The sequence below is a fragment of the Crocodylus siamensis genome, chromosome 6, assembly GCF_052110815.1.
Source record: "Crocodylus siamensis isolate JL-2025a chromosome 6, ASM5211081v1, whole genome shotgun sequence".
Classification (NCBI taxonomy): domain Eukaryota; kingdom Metazoa; phylum Chordata; order Crocodylia; family Crocodylidae; genus Crocodylus; species Crocodylus siamensis.
Genome location: NC_143400.1, coordinates 33,936,805 through 33,949,597, shown reverse-complemented (window position 1 = coordinate 33,949,597; position 12,793 = coordinate 33,936,805). Strand labels below are relative to the sequence as shown.

Sequence of the window (12,793 nt, the reverse complement as noted above, 5' to 3'; positions counted from 1 at the left end):
CTGAACACGGTCCTTGTGTCCTGCTGCGCCACTCACGTTAGTCGTTTTCTTGTAGTAATCAATGTGGTGGATGTCCCGGGCCAGCCCGAAGTCTGCAATCTTCATCACATTGTCTTCTGTCACCAGGACATTCCTGGCAGCCAGGTCCCTGTGAATGCACTGAGGAGAGCATGGGGCTCGTGAGCGAGACTGGACTCTGCCCAGTCCACAGCCGGCGTGTTAGCAATGAATGGCCCCGAGTCGAGCCTCCGGCTGGCCTCCAAAGGGCTCCTGCTAGGATCCCAGAGGAGGAACCCATAAGTTGTGAGGGGGGCTGGCTGCAAAGCCCTGACGTATACCCAGCCGAAGCAAGAGGGACTCTTGAGAGGTTGTGCATTTATTCCAGGCCAGCACGAAGGGGCGGCAGGTGTGAGCTCTGGGAGAGTCACTCCTGCCCTCCCCCACCCCCCGGATCTAGACTGGGAGCCCCGGTCCTTGTCCTCGGGCCGCTATTCAGGGCAGGGCTCTACCACTGGGGCTGGTTCAGAAGGGGACCCCATCATTCATGGTGCCCCAAGCCTGCCAGACCCCGAAGCCTGTGGCCTCCCCTGCCTGATGGGGCTCTGGCTTGACTGCTGCCCCAGTGAGGGGATGTGGGAGCTGCTCACCTTTTTGGAAGCCAGGTACTCCATCCCCCTGGCGACCTGGTAGGCACAGGATACCAGGTCCTTGAAGGAGAGCTGCTCCTCAGGGATGCGAGAGGGGTTGTAGCAGTACTCCATGCCGGGGGGCCGCCGCGCCTGCAGGTACTCCCGCAGGTTGCCTTTGGACGCGTACTCCACAATCACGTACAGCGGGCCTGGGGCAAAGGAAGGAATTAAATCCTTTGCTCCTTTCCACTGGTGTTTTCCCCCTCCCACCGCCCCACGCCCATCCACCACATTGCCGCCGGCCAAGCGGAGCGGCAGGTGCCTGGGCTTTCACCCACGGGTGCAGCACTCACCGTCCTGTGTGCAGGCTCCCAGGAGGTTGATGATGTTCTTGTGCTTGCCAATCATCTTCATCATCTCCATCTCTGAGATGAGGTCCGAGAGATCCTTCTCCGTGGCATCCGCTGAGAGAACGGAGAGAGGTCGGGTCACGGGGGGGTGGGCAGCCAGGACGAGCCTGGCACCTCTGAGTCTGCAGGCTCTGTGGCCCGACTACTCCTTCGCTACACAGGACCCTTCCCACAGCGGTACTGGGAGCCCCATCCCAGGCACTGGATCCACTAAGCGCACACACCGCCTCTTCCAAAAGCACAAGACGGAGCCAGACTCTCGCCAGGCTGAGGCAGACGCACATTTGGGCAGGTCCTCGAGGGGCTGACAGCCACCACTTACACTTGAGCATCTTCACTGCCACTTTAGTCACTCGGTTTGGCTTGTCCTTGTCCAGGCCAATGGCTTCAGCCAGAACCACCTGCCCGAAGCAGCCTTCCCCCAGCGGCTTCCCCAGGATCAGCCTGGAAGGGAGGAGGGAGGCAGTTAAAACAGGGGGCAAAGGAGGTGCAGCTAGGGACAGCGAAACTTGGGTTGCCAGACCCTAGAGAAAGAGACTCACCTGTCCCTGGGCAGCTCCCAGCGAGGGTCTTCAGGCAGTTCGTATTCAGAAACGCCTGCCAGCATGGGGGTCCCGCTGGAGGAGAGCCGCGAGGGCCGGACAAGCATCACGCCCGAGTTCATGGAGGAGCTGGAGTCTGCAGACACCTGCAGCGGAGAGAGCCCGGGACAGTGGGTTACCTTCAGGAAGCACCGGGGGGGTGCACGTGCAGGGATAGAGGGAGTGGGTCTGGGGGCCTCCCTGGGGTACGGAGGCTGCTGCAGGTGCAGTGATGCAGTGCCCTGGTCCAGCCCGCCCTCAGCACTGCTGCCCCCCAGCTACAGGCGCGGGAGCCAATGCACAGAGAAGCGGGGTGATGGTCAAGGGCAGCAGTCAGGGAGGGGGGACCCAGGAGTCAGGAACCTCATTTCCCAACTCCATCCACATGTTTACCACTGCCTCCTTTCACTGCAGAATGGATGAGCACGCATACACATGCATGCACATGTACCCATGTGCACACACTCCCCTCCCTTCCCCCCAGGTGTGTCAGCTGTCAGTGAGACCCAGTCCTAGCGCCTCGGGCCTGACCCCTCAGTCTGTGCCACGCACTGCACCGTCTCAAGTGTGTTTGATTCCTGCTCGCAACGGCTCCTTCCCCAGTGCCGCAGAGCCTGGGCAGAAGGGGCTCTCCCTGCAACGAAGGTGACCCCATCCAGGAACAGCCCAAGGGGCAGGGCAGGAGGGAGCTGTCTCCTGGACTGTAAGGAACATGCTTCTGCTGTGGGGCAGAGGAAAGGATGGGGGTGTCCAGGAATACCCCTGCCTCGAGCAGGACACCTGGGCTGGCTGACAGCGGAGGAGCTGCCCCTGCTCCTGCTGTGCTGGGATGGAGGGGCTGAATTGTTTGTAGCTGATTTCCTCTATGTTGGTGTCACAACATACACAGCCCAGGGAGCCCATCCGTCTCTGCCTACGACGTACACTCCCCTGCTCCTCTGTTGAATCCTGCAAGCCCATCCTGATCCCCCCATTACCCTTAGCAACCTGCCATAAAAGTCAGACCAAGGCTTTCCCAGCTCCATACAGAGACCTCTCCCTCCCTCTCCCCAGCCTTCCCACCCAGAGGCTCACAGGCTTGGCACCGGGGGGCCAGTCAGCCCCATTAAGCCTCAGGCTGTTAGTAGGAAACTGAGGCAGAGAGGGGAAAGTTGCATTGGTCACACTGCCGTGTGGATGGATGTCCCCTGTGGGCTGAAATCAGCCAGACCCAAAAGCTCTGGTCAGGTCTGACAGGGAAACAGATAACACGTGCTTGCCGGTGCCTGCAGAAAAGCAGCTGCAGCTGCAGCTGCATCGGCTCTCTGGCCTGTGCAAGCGCAGATGGGGCCGAGGGCTAGGGCAGCTGTGTGGGGCAGGAGGAGGTGGTAGGTGCAAGCAAACCCCCTATCTACTTTCTGTTACCTGTCTGCGTAGTGGGATGCTCTTGGCCAGCTTGTGCACGGCCAGCTGGCTGTTGAAGTCGGTCTTCTTGGTGGTGTTCTTCATCTTGTAGATGATGACCGTCACCACCATACAGGAGATAAGGAAGGCCCCCGTGCAGTAAATGATGATCTCCAGGTACACGGGTGAGGCCATCAAGGCTGGCTTTTCTTCCACGGCTGGGTCAGTGTGAACAAGGGATTAGCAGGGCACAGCCTCTCAGGGCAGTGTTAAGCAAGGAGGGGTGCGACGCTGGCTCCTGGAGGGTGGGATGAGGCACGACCCCCCCAGGCTCCCACCCTCGCTAGCTCTGTAGGTGAGCCCGGGCCGGGCATCAGCTATCCAGGGGGCCATAAATGCAGCCCAGCATACGCCAGGAACCAGCAGTAGCCAGGCAGCTCCCTCCAACCCTCCCGCGTCCATGTGTGGCCGTGCTGGCGAGCCATGCTGTTTCTTGGTCAGATGCAGCTTGCCCTTCCCTCGGTGCCAAGCACAGCCTTACAGAGAAGCACGCACAAGACCTCCCCCCGCAGGGATGTAGGTGGGTGGGAGACAGCTGCTCAAGGGCTCTAGGCCAGCACGGAGGGGCCTGGGGCCAACACAGCCGGGCTGCAGCCAGAAAGGATGTGAATGCAGGGCCAGGACCCTGGGAGGACACGGGCACGGGGCTGGCACCTGCTGCCAGGCGCAGGGCTAGGCAAGAGTGACAGGTGACAGGTGGGGGACTTGCTGGGGCTCTCCAGCTAGGGAGCAGGGGAGGCCAGGCTGGGCTTGGCACCAATTCCCCACTGTTGGGGTGATACCTGCTCTGTTTCAACCACTGCCAAGGGTCAAGGTCTGCACTGGGTGTGAGCTCTCTGCTTGGGGCACGGTGGGGGCTGGTCTTCCTTTCTCCTGGCCTGGAGGACAAGCCAGACACGGAGGGGCTGCAGGATTTCCTTCCCCAGTTGTCCCTGATCTGCTCTGAATGAGTGCTGCAGACTGCTGGGTACAGTCACTGGGAAGAGCCATGGGACAAGGAGGAGAGGCAAAAATAGCCCCCTGTCCTTGTGAGACAGAGCAATGTGAGGAGGTATCACAGCTATTAAAAATAAATTGCCCACAGGACTTCGGGATTTAAAAAGCAATTATGTGCAGCACCTTCCATAGAGATCCTTTGCATCAGGAGACCAAACCTGGGCCGTGGGGGCCTTGCCTCCCTTCCAAAGAGCCTAGAGATTCTCCGATTTACTTGCAAACCAGCCGCTCAGCTGCAGGCGCGTGGCCTGGCCGTTCACACAGAGCCACAGACCAGCCGGAGACAACGCTGGTGCTGCAGCTGAGCACAGAGCCTAGACAGACCTCCCACCCCAAGCCCCCCTCTCCCAGAAGAACGGAGAGCCTTGGAGAAAGGCATCAGAGGGAGCCCCCGTCCCTTGTGTCAGCCCCACTGGCGAGAAGCAGGCACTGAAGAGGCCAGGCCTGACAAGGGAGGAGGAGTTGATAACCCAGAAGGTTTTTGTACAAAGGCACCACCGTGCCAGCTCCAAAAACTCTCTGTTGCTGCCAGTTATCAGACCCTTGTCAGGGGCATTGATGGCCCACGATCGGTAGTGGCATCAACGTGGCGTGCCCAAGTGCACCCATGCTGAAGCAGCAGCTCCCGCCCGCAGCAGGCACATGCAGAGAAACCGTGCAGCAGCTGTCCCCGTGAGGCCTGCAAGCACCCCGGGGCTGGGCTCCATTCTTCCAGGGCAGGGCCAGGGCTGGGGGTTCACGAATGCATGCGTGTGGGTGTGTGGTGCATGTGGCGGGGGGCCCGAGTCTGCAGCTGCAGCTGCACCTCCGGCACTAAGCTGAGTTTGTGATTTTTGCCCACAGGTGCTGCATTTGCTGCCTCTCCAAGAGTGCCAGCCCCTTCAGGACTAGCTGTCAGGGACTCCTGCCAATGGCAGGCCTGTGGCAGGGGGCGACCGTCACCTGTGGACAGCTGTCTGCTGGGTTTTGGTCACCGTTTGAACTCTTGCCACAGCACTTCCAGGGCAGCCAGAGGCACAGCTGCTTCCCAGTGCTGCTCAGAGCATCATGGAGATGGGAGCCAATCTTTTATTCAGCTCACCAGGCTGAGGTCTCAGCTCTGTGTTCAGCTTGGGGGTGTACGGGGTGGGAGTAGCAAGTTGGATGCTGGCTTTGCCCAAGTGAATGGAAGTGCCCATTTCAAATCTGACTGAGCCACTGGTTAAACTGGACCTTCGATATATGCATTGCCCGGCCAGGGAGAGAGCCCGTAGGTGCAGCCACCCACTGCAGACCATCCTGAAGGTGGTGAGGTGGAAGGGGCCAGGTGCAAGTGGAGCAAGCGAACCCCACTCGGACAGCCAGGCCCAGGGACAACATTACATTTGATCCCACTGACCCCTGGAAGACGATGCCTGGGCAACTCATGCTGGAGCACTGAATCCCAGCTGGTTCTTTACAGAGAGGGACTCAGAGCGTTGCCCCGGCGGAAAAAGCCAGGCGTGGAGGTAGGGGTAGAGGGGGAGGCAGCCGTGCGCTGCTCCCCAGCATGGAGAAGGTTTCCTGGGCTCTCTCCTAGGCCTCAATGCATATTGGATCCAATACAGAAGCAAGGAGGGAAAGGGACAGTGGAAGACGCCATATATACCTTCGAGAACTGTCAACCATGCAGAGTGGTGGGAGATCCCAATAGAGTTACCCGCCAAACATGTATACTCCCCAGCATCCTCAAATGAGACATTCCTTAAGTGAAGGACTTCCATTTCTTTGTCTGTTGTGTTAACTCCAGCCGTCTAGAAAGGAAAATGGAAGCAAAAAACGGACAAGCAAACCACATGAGATCTTCTAAGAACCAAGGTGGAGCAGGGGGAATGAGGTGCCCTGGTGTCTCATTTGCCAGACACCTGGGTAGCAGAGAGAAACCACCGGAGACCTGTTAAAGAGAACCCTTAGGACGACCTCTTTTCAGGCTGACCTAAGGAGGCGTTGGTTAAAACCCTTCACCAAACGGAGTTTCTTGCCCATCTGAACATGCTGGTGATGGGCTGCATGGAAAAATGGACCTCAGACAGCAGAGACTGGCTTAGTTTCATGAGACCGGGGATGAGAAGGGGCTGGAAAGGGGCACGCAGTGAAGGAATGGCCGGGCGGGGGGGAGGGGGGTGACACAGGAGGACAGGACACTGTATTGTCTCCTAAGCACAGTCAGATACGGTGCACAAGTCCAGGTTTGAAACAGGGGGCAAATGAGCAAAATCAGGTCAAAATTTCCATATACATACATATTTTGGAGGAGTGATAACTTAGCAAAGCCCCCCCCCAGACTCAGCTGTGCCAGGAAAGGCACCGTGGGAGTGCAAGGGGACAGCCGGGGGCTGAACGGCAGGATGCGGGAGTGGTTGAGATGCACCTATCGCATGTGTTTCATTAATACAGTGGGAGAGAGGCGGGAGGAAATGTCCAGGAGGGGAAGACAAACAAGGGACGCAGAGTACAAAACGAAGCCAGTCGCTCTGAGGATTTTTCCATGGCTGTTGGCACCAGAAATACAGCAGAAACAAGAGAGCCCAGAGTTTTGTTTTCCACCAGGAGGGACTGACTGTCCAAGTAAAATCCCAGTCAGTGTTCTTCAGTTTACCTTTTGCCATGGGTCTGGTGACAGTGAGCCACGCAGACTGGTTAGCCTCGCCAATATAATTGGAAACCTTACAAACATACTCCCCGCTCTCGGCCTCTGTCACATTATACAGGGTCAGCACCTCCGCATCAGAGCTATTAATTCCCGAGTGCTAGAACAAACCAACAACACAGGAGTCACATTGAGATGGTCGGACATGGCAGCCCCCTGAACAACAGCAATCGCATTGCCCGTGCCTTGGCCTTGGCAGTGGGCAAGTGGTTCAGCCCCTCTGCTCTGCTCCCCTAGTCAGGGCATCTGTGTGCAGGAGCATGAGTGTCTCACATGCAGCTCCAAAGGGCCTGTGACACGAGGGAAGGTGGGTGGTGAGTCTGCAGGTTACAGTGAACTGGGGCCCCTGAGCATCCGGGCACCGGAGGAGCTAGTCCGAGACCCTGCAACCCCCTACCCGCTGTTTGAATGAACCAAGGAGCCCTGCCTCTGCCTCAGATCAATGCACACGCCCTGCTTGATAGGGAACAGATTTCCAAGCAGGGCACTTGGGTGGCCATAAAACCACCTGGGGAAAAGGGCGCAGCGGGTCCGTGCAAGGGGCATGGACTGGTGACACTGCAGAGAGGCCAGTCGGTAGGCTTGATTTACCATCATCATGTGTGCCTGTGTTTTCTGTATGGGTTATTTTTAAAACAATCCTGGGGTGAACTGGTGTGACCCTCTCCCAGCCGGGCGCCTCTCGTAGCATGCAGAGCATGGACCGCAGGTCCTCCCTAGCAACCTGGTCCCTGCCACTTAGGACAACCCCAGACCTCACCCCCACCCTCCAGCTGGGTGCTTCAGCAGGCAGTGCAAAGCCCTTTTCTGTTGAAGAGACCAGTGCCTGCCTGGCCCAACTCTATGACCTTAATAGTATGGAGGAGACGATCAACAGGACCACCTGCCGTGCCTCAGCTCAGCCGCTCAGGAACAGGCAGCTAGCCCAGGTACAGTGGAAGCAGACATCAATCCCCTGCCCGCCGCTGAACCACTGGTTGCAGCCTAAACGGCCTCCTTCCCTGACTGGCTTCCACCTTGCTGGCCCAATCCCCGGGCGCCCCACCACAGCCATGACCAGAAGCCAAACCAACCCACCCAACACGAAGCCTCACCTTCAGGATCTGGACATAGGGCAGGTTATCGGGCCCAATCTTGCTGCCATTGACCTCGATGTGCTTCAGCCACTGGATGTGGGGCTGGGGGTCACTGTAAACCTTGCACACAAACTCCACGTTGCTGCCCAGAGCCACTGTCTTGTTTGCGGGGAGCCCGGCTTGGAGGATGGGTCGGTGAGGGGACCTCTCTAGAAGAGATGGCAAGGCAGAGGATGAGGGCAGAGCCACCAACCAGTCCAGCGAGTGAGTGAGGGGCAGCTCAGCCCCTGCCCCCCGCTTCTCATGGCCACACTTTCTAGGTGAAAGCCCTGTGTCTCTTGTGGCATGGTGCACGCCACTGCTTCACAGGCAATCCTGCCTGAGGACCCCATGGAAGCCTTGTCTCGGCACGTCTTTGGACGCTTCTGGGTCCACCTCCTGTCCTGACCCCAGACTTGTCCTTCCTGCAGCGTGCAAAACACTTCTCCCAGGACAGCTACAAGCTCAGGGAGCAGAAAGCGCCCTCCGGGCAAGCGCTGAGCAGGCAGAGGCACTGGGTATCACTCCTCCAGCCCTGCTAGCTTGGACTTCCTTGGATCTGGGCTACTGGTTGAAGCAGGTCATTTAAATCTAAAGCTGGGAGACGTGCCAGAGCCGCCACGAAACCCGCTACGGCCCTAGCTACTGGTTTTGCACGGCAGAGCAGATGCATGCAGGGTTGCAGGACCAGAGGGTCACTCTGAGCCCTGGGAGCTGCACAATCTCTGATCTCATGCTGTGGACAACTTCTCTGAGCAAGACCCCAAAAGCACAGCCACCTCCCTGGTCTGGGGGAACAGAGCTGGCTCAGCCCCCCGTGAGCAGCCCCGGAGCTGCAGTAAGCACAGCTACGTGGGCCAGGCCCTCGCCCAGCTGCCCCTGCTCTGAACAGCCAGGCTTGCATGAGAGAGGGATGAAAAGTGAGCGCAGCTCCCCGAAAACAAAGAGGATGAGGCAGGCGGCTGCTGTGAGGAAAGGCCCCGTTGCCGGCCACCACCTTTACATCTTTGCTTGGGACGTGACAAAGCCGGGATTAAGGAGTTACTTTTCCAGAGCCAGAGGCCGGGGCCAAGATCTTTTTCATCCCAGCCAGTTGCTTATTAAAGATCCGAGGGGAGGGCTTCCGCAGCTGCCTTCCCTGCTAATCCCTCTCGCTGATCGACCCCCTGCATCCGCCCATCATGCTCCATTTCCCAGAGCCGGTGTCACAGGGCTGGTGCTTCGCCTGCCAAGAGCTCCCCTCGCCTCATGCTCACCTGCACCTTGAATTACACGGCAGGCTTTCTGCCCCTCCGCTCCTGCTCCCTGCCCTGAGAGGTACAACCAGGGCTGGTCTGAGGGCGAAGCTAGAGACCACGAAACTGCTTTTACTGGGCTGGAGAGAAAAGGAGCATACAGCTGATGGGTCTAGAGGGGGCTGCCAGCAAAAAGCCTGGAGCTCCTTCCCAGACATCTCATCCTCTGCTAGGAAACCCACGGAGCCGTGGCTTCCTGCCGTGCTGTGGAGCAAAGCTACCTGGGCGCAAAGGAGCATCTCAGATGGAGACACGGGCCATAAAGTGTGCTGCGCAGTGGAGGGGATGGCACAGGGCTCTTCCTCCAGGTCCTGCAAGCTGCTGGCCTGGAGCATGAATGAGACGTGTGGCTGCATTGGAGGCCTGCTCCTTCCTGCACGTGCACACCTTCTTGCGTGTGAATTGCACTCTCCCCACTGCAGCCCTCAGCCCCACGTGTACATCCAGGAGGCAGCCTCGGAGAAGGCATTGCTCCCCCTCCCTCTTGCAGGGTGGTGGCAACGAGGAGGTGGACCCTGATGAGCAGCGAGCCCGCTGGCATCCGGGACCCCTTCTTGCCTTGGTAGCCCGCCCCAGGGGACCGTGTGCCAGCTCACAGCCCTGCCACAGAGACCTCCCCTCCATTGCAGGAGAGCCTTCCCCCTCCAAACATTCCTGGGCCTGAAGCCAAGCAAGTGATTAAGTGACAGACCAAAACAAGAGCCCCCTCCCCATTTGCCCCGTGGCCCATCAGGAGCAGGAGCGGGGAGGGAGGAGCGCGGCTGCTGCCAAGTAAGGCTGTTTCCGGCTGGAATAGCCATCAGTTCGCTCCCCGGCGGATGGGGCCAGCTCAGCCCCCTCAGCACAAACAAGCCGAGAGCCTGGAGCAGGGGAGGGGGCACGGACAGGTGAAATTCTTCTCCAGAAACTAATGGGAGGGGGCTAAACATGGCTACCTATTCATCTGAGGTCAAAGGTCAAACAAACCTAATGAGGGCCTAGCCCGTTAACAAAGAGCCTGCCACTGTGGTGAGTGAGCATTAACAAACCCCTTTGTTCCCCTGGCTGACTATTCCCTTCAGTTTGCTCAGTGTAATCAAATTAAATCACATTTTTAATGGTTCATTTACTGGCATTTAGAACAACTCCACATGTGGAACTGCTCAGGCCAGCCTTCCCAGCTGGGAACGGCAGCTAATAAGGTGATTAAAAAAAAAAAAATTTCTGTCTGGCCCGCAAAATTATTCCAACTAAAATTACTAAATAAAATTTAAAAAAAAAAAAAAAAAAAGAAAAAGAAAAAAGCAAATGCCGGTTTTGAAGCAAACTTTTCGGGTTTGTCTTTTCTGGGGGAGAAACTGGGTTGAGATGAGACCAAAAAAAAGACGGGTCTAATTAGAGCCTGAGCAAGAGGGAAAACAACATCCACCGTCTGCTGAGGTGCCCGTGCTGTTCGCAGCACGGTGGTATCCGAGTGCCCCCCGCTAACCGCAGCTCCACAAACAAGCTCTCTTGCCCACCTGCAGGCGGGGAAAATGGAGGAGGCACGAGATTGCATTTTGCCCCGTGTCCCTGGGTGTGTATTTGCACACACGCACACAAGGAGCTTTGAGGAGGGAAGGAACGGGCTTTGCATTGGGCTCGAGCATGGGGAGGCTGCTGGCCATTGTTCGCTGCCCTGAATAGGACAAGGCAGCGTTCCTGATAGCACCTGCTGTATTTCGGTTCCCCCCCCAGGCGTGAGTGAGGCATTGGGGACTGGCTCCATGCGCAGCACTGGTGCTGAGCTCAGAGATAGCTCCTTGTCATGCTTCTTTACAGTGCTCCCGTGAGATCCAGCGTCTCAAGGCTGGAGACAGCCAGAAGAGACCAGCAGCAGACATGAAGAATGGTGCAGACTAGTGCCAGGGTCGGACATGGCCTCGTAACCTGAGCGGAGCAGTGGACTGCAACCTACTCGCAGGAACCCAAGAGACCCTCTGCTCCAGGTCTCCCCAGAGACAGTGATGCTGGAGGGCTAAGGGGAGTGAAGGCAAAGAAAATGGAAACCACTGCAAGCAAAACTGGAAAGGCCTGGAAATTCACACCAGCTGGAGGGACTGGTTCTTCCCCACCTCAAGCCGGGGTGGTCACGAATGAATGGAGAAGAGCAAATGTAGTATCTGCAGTTCAGAATGGGGGAAGAAAGGAAATCCAGGCAACCACGAGCCCATAGCCTGACCTCATGAGCTTGCAAGACTCCAGCGGGAACTCTGACAGGGGAAAAGCAGTAAAAGACACAGAAGTAACAGAAAACGGAATAACATGCCATGGGGATTGCCAACAGCAGATCGTGCCAGGCTAAGCGATGCCTGCCTTTGATAAGATAAATGATTTCCTAGACGCAGGAAATGCAGTAGATCTAATCTGTTAGATGACTGCAAAGTACCTGCTATGTTGCCACATGGTTAATTATTAGTTAAACTAATAATAGGAAATGGGATTAGTGGAAGAACTGCCAGGTGGGTGAAGAATGACTACAGGAGAGGTGGCAGCAGAGCTTCGAAAGAGGATGTGTCAAGCTGTAAGAAGAGGTCACTGAAGGAGCTCCTGGGGTAAGCTGTGGCAATGAGCCTGCTTGGTAGAAGTTTGGCACAAGAAACAAAAGGGTGTGGGTGAGCATCGTTGACGACACGCAGACAAGGGCAACATCGATTGGGAGATTGTGCAGACAAATGTGAGCATCTGGTGCTGCAGCAACAGAAACGGGATGCTGTTCAGCAGCTCCCGCTACAAGGGAATGTGCAGGGGCTGAACCAGCAGCACTTCCATTGCAAGCTGGGAGCTCACCAGCTGCACGTGACGGAGGTGGAAAAGACCTCAGCACACAGGCTGGTCACAGGGCGATGCACAGATGTTAGGAGCTGGAAGGGACCTCACGAGATCATCAGGTCCAGCCCCCCTGCCCTTGGGATGAGGAGAGACACCCGTGCGATATGGCTGTGCAAAAGGAAAATGCCCTTGCTAGAAGTACCAGGGGGAGAAGGAAATGCTAGTGCCTTGGATTGCAGATCTCATCTGCAATCCTGGCTACAGCCAGGTCATCTGTGTTCCAGAAAGCTGAAGTGCAGTGGGAACAGGTGCAGAGAGGGGGAACTACGATCATCCAGGGAACAGCAAGCCTGTCTTGTGAGAGAAGGATGGAAGGGCCTGTCTTGTTCAGTCTAGGAACAAAGAGGCTGGGAGGGAACAGGACTTCTCCTGATAAATACAGGGAGGAGGCAGCAGAGGTTTTGAAGCTGAAGGCTGGCGCAAGAACAAATGGGTATAAATAAAAAAAGCACAGCCTGGAAATCAGATGGCTCCTAACTCTCAGAAAGGTAAGGCTCTGAAACAGCCCCTCCACTAGGGGAAATCCTAACTCCTTGAAGATGGGGCTCAGTGACAGGGATTACACCACGCAGCCGCTTCCAGTTCCTACAATGGCCACTAAACACCCTCAGGCTACTGCAGCTTGAGCCACAAAGCTCACAGAGATCCTCACCCGCAGGGCTGGCTGCAGGGACGTGCCTAGGAGATACTGGTCCTCATCGCACAATGCCTGCCTTCCAAATGGGGTCATCGGTGCAGGAGCTTGGGTTCCCAGTTGCTGCTGCTTCCTCAGCTTCCGAGTCTGCACGAACACCTCCCCCTGGCCC

The 12,793-nt window shown here is 57.2% G+C and overlaps 1 protein-coding gene across 9 annotated transcripts in view; it reads right to left on the bottom strand.

The window, feature by feature from the left end:
• FGFR1 (fibroblast growth factor receptor 1) overlaps positions 1–12,793 on the bottom strand; it is a 54,203-nt gene that overhangs the window by 6,312 nt on the left and 35,098 nt on the right. For 4 of the 9 annotated variants that reach the window (XM_090053292.1, XM_090053299.1, XM_090053294.1 and 1 more), the window contains 8 exons: positions 7,822–8,012; positions 6,677–6,827; positions 3,019–3,221; positions 1,582–1,727; positions 1,362–1,483; positions 983–1,093; positions 648–838; positions 37–159 (listed from right to left, as the gene is read on the bottom strand). In XM_090053292.1, coding sequence (XP_089909418.1) covers positions 37–159; positions 648–838; positions 983–1,093; positions 1,362–1,483; positions 1,582–1,727; positions 3,019–3,221; positions 6,677–6,827; positions 7,822–8,012 — 1,238 coding nt within the window. Of the gene's footprint in view, positions 1–36; positions 160–647; positions 839–982; positions 1,094–1,361; positions 1,484–1,581; positions 1,728–3,018; positions 3,222–5,686; positions 5,832–6,676; positions 6,828–7,821; positions 8,013–12,793 lie in introns of all 9 variants that reach the window. The other 5 variants (XM_090053296.1, XM_090053300.1, XM_090053298.1 and 2 more) reach the window with 3 other exon arrangements.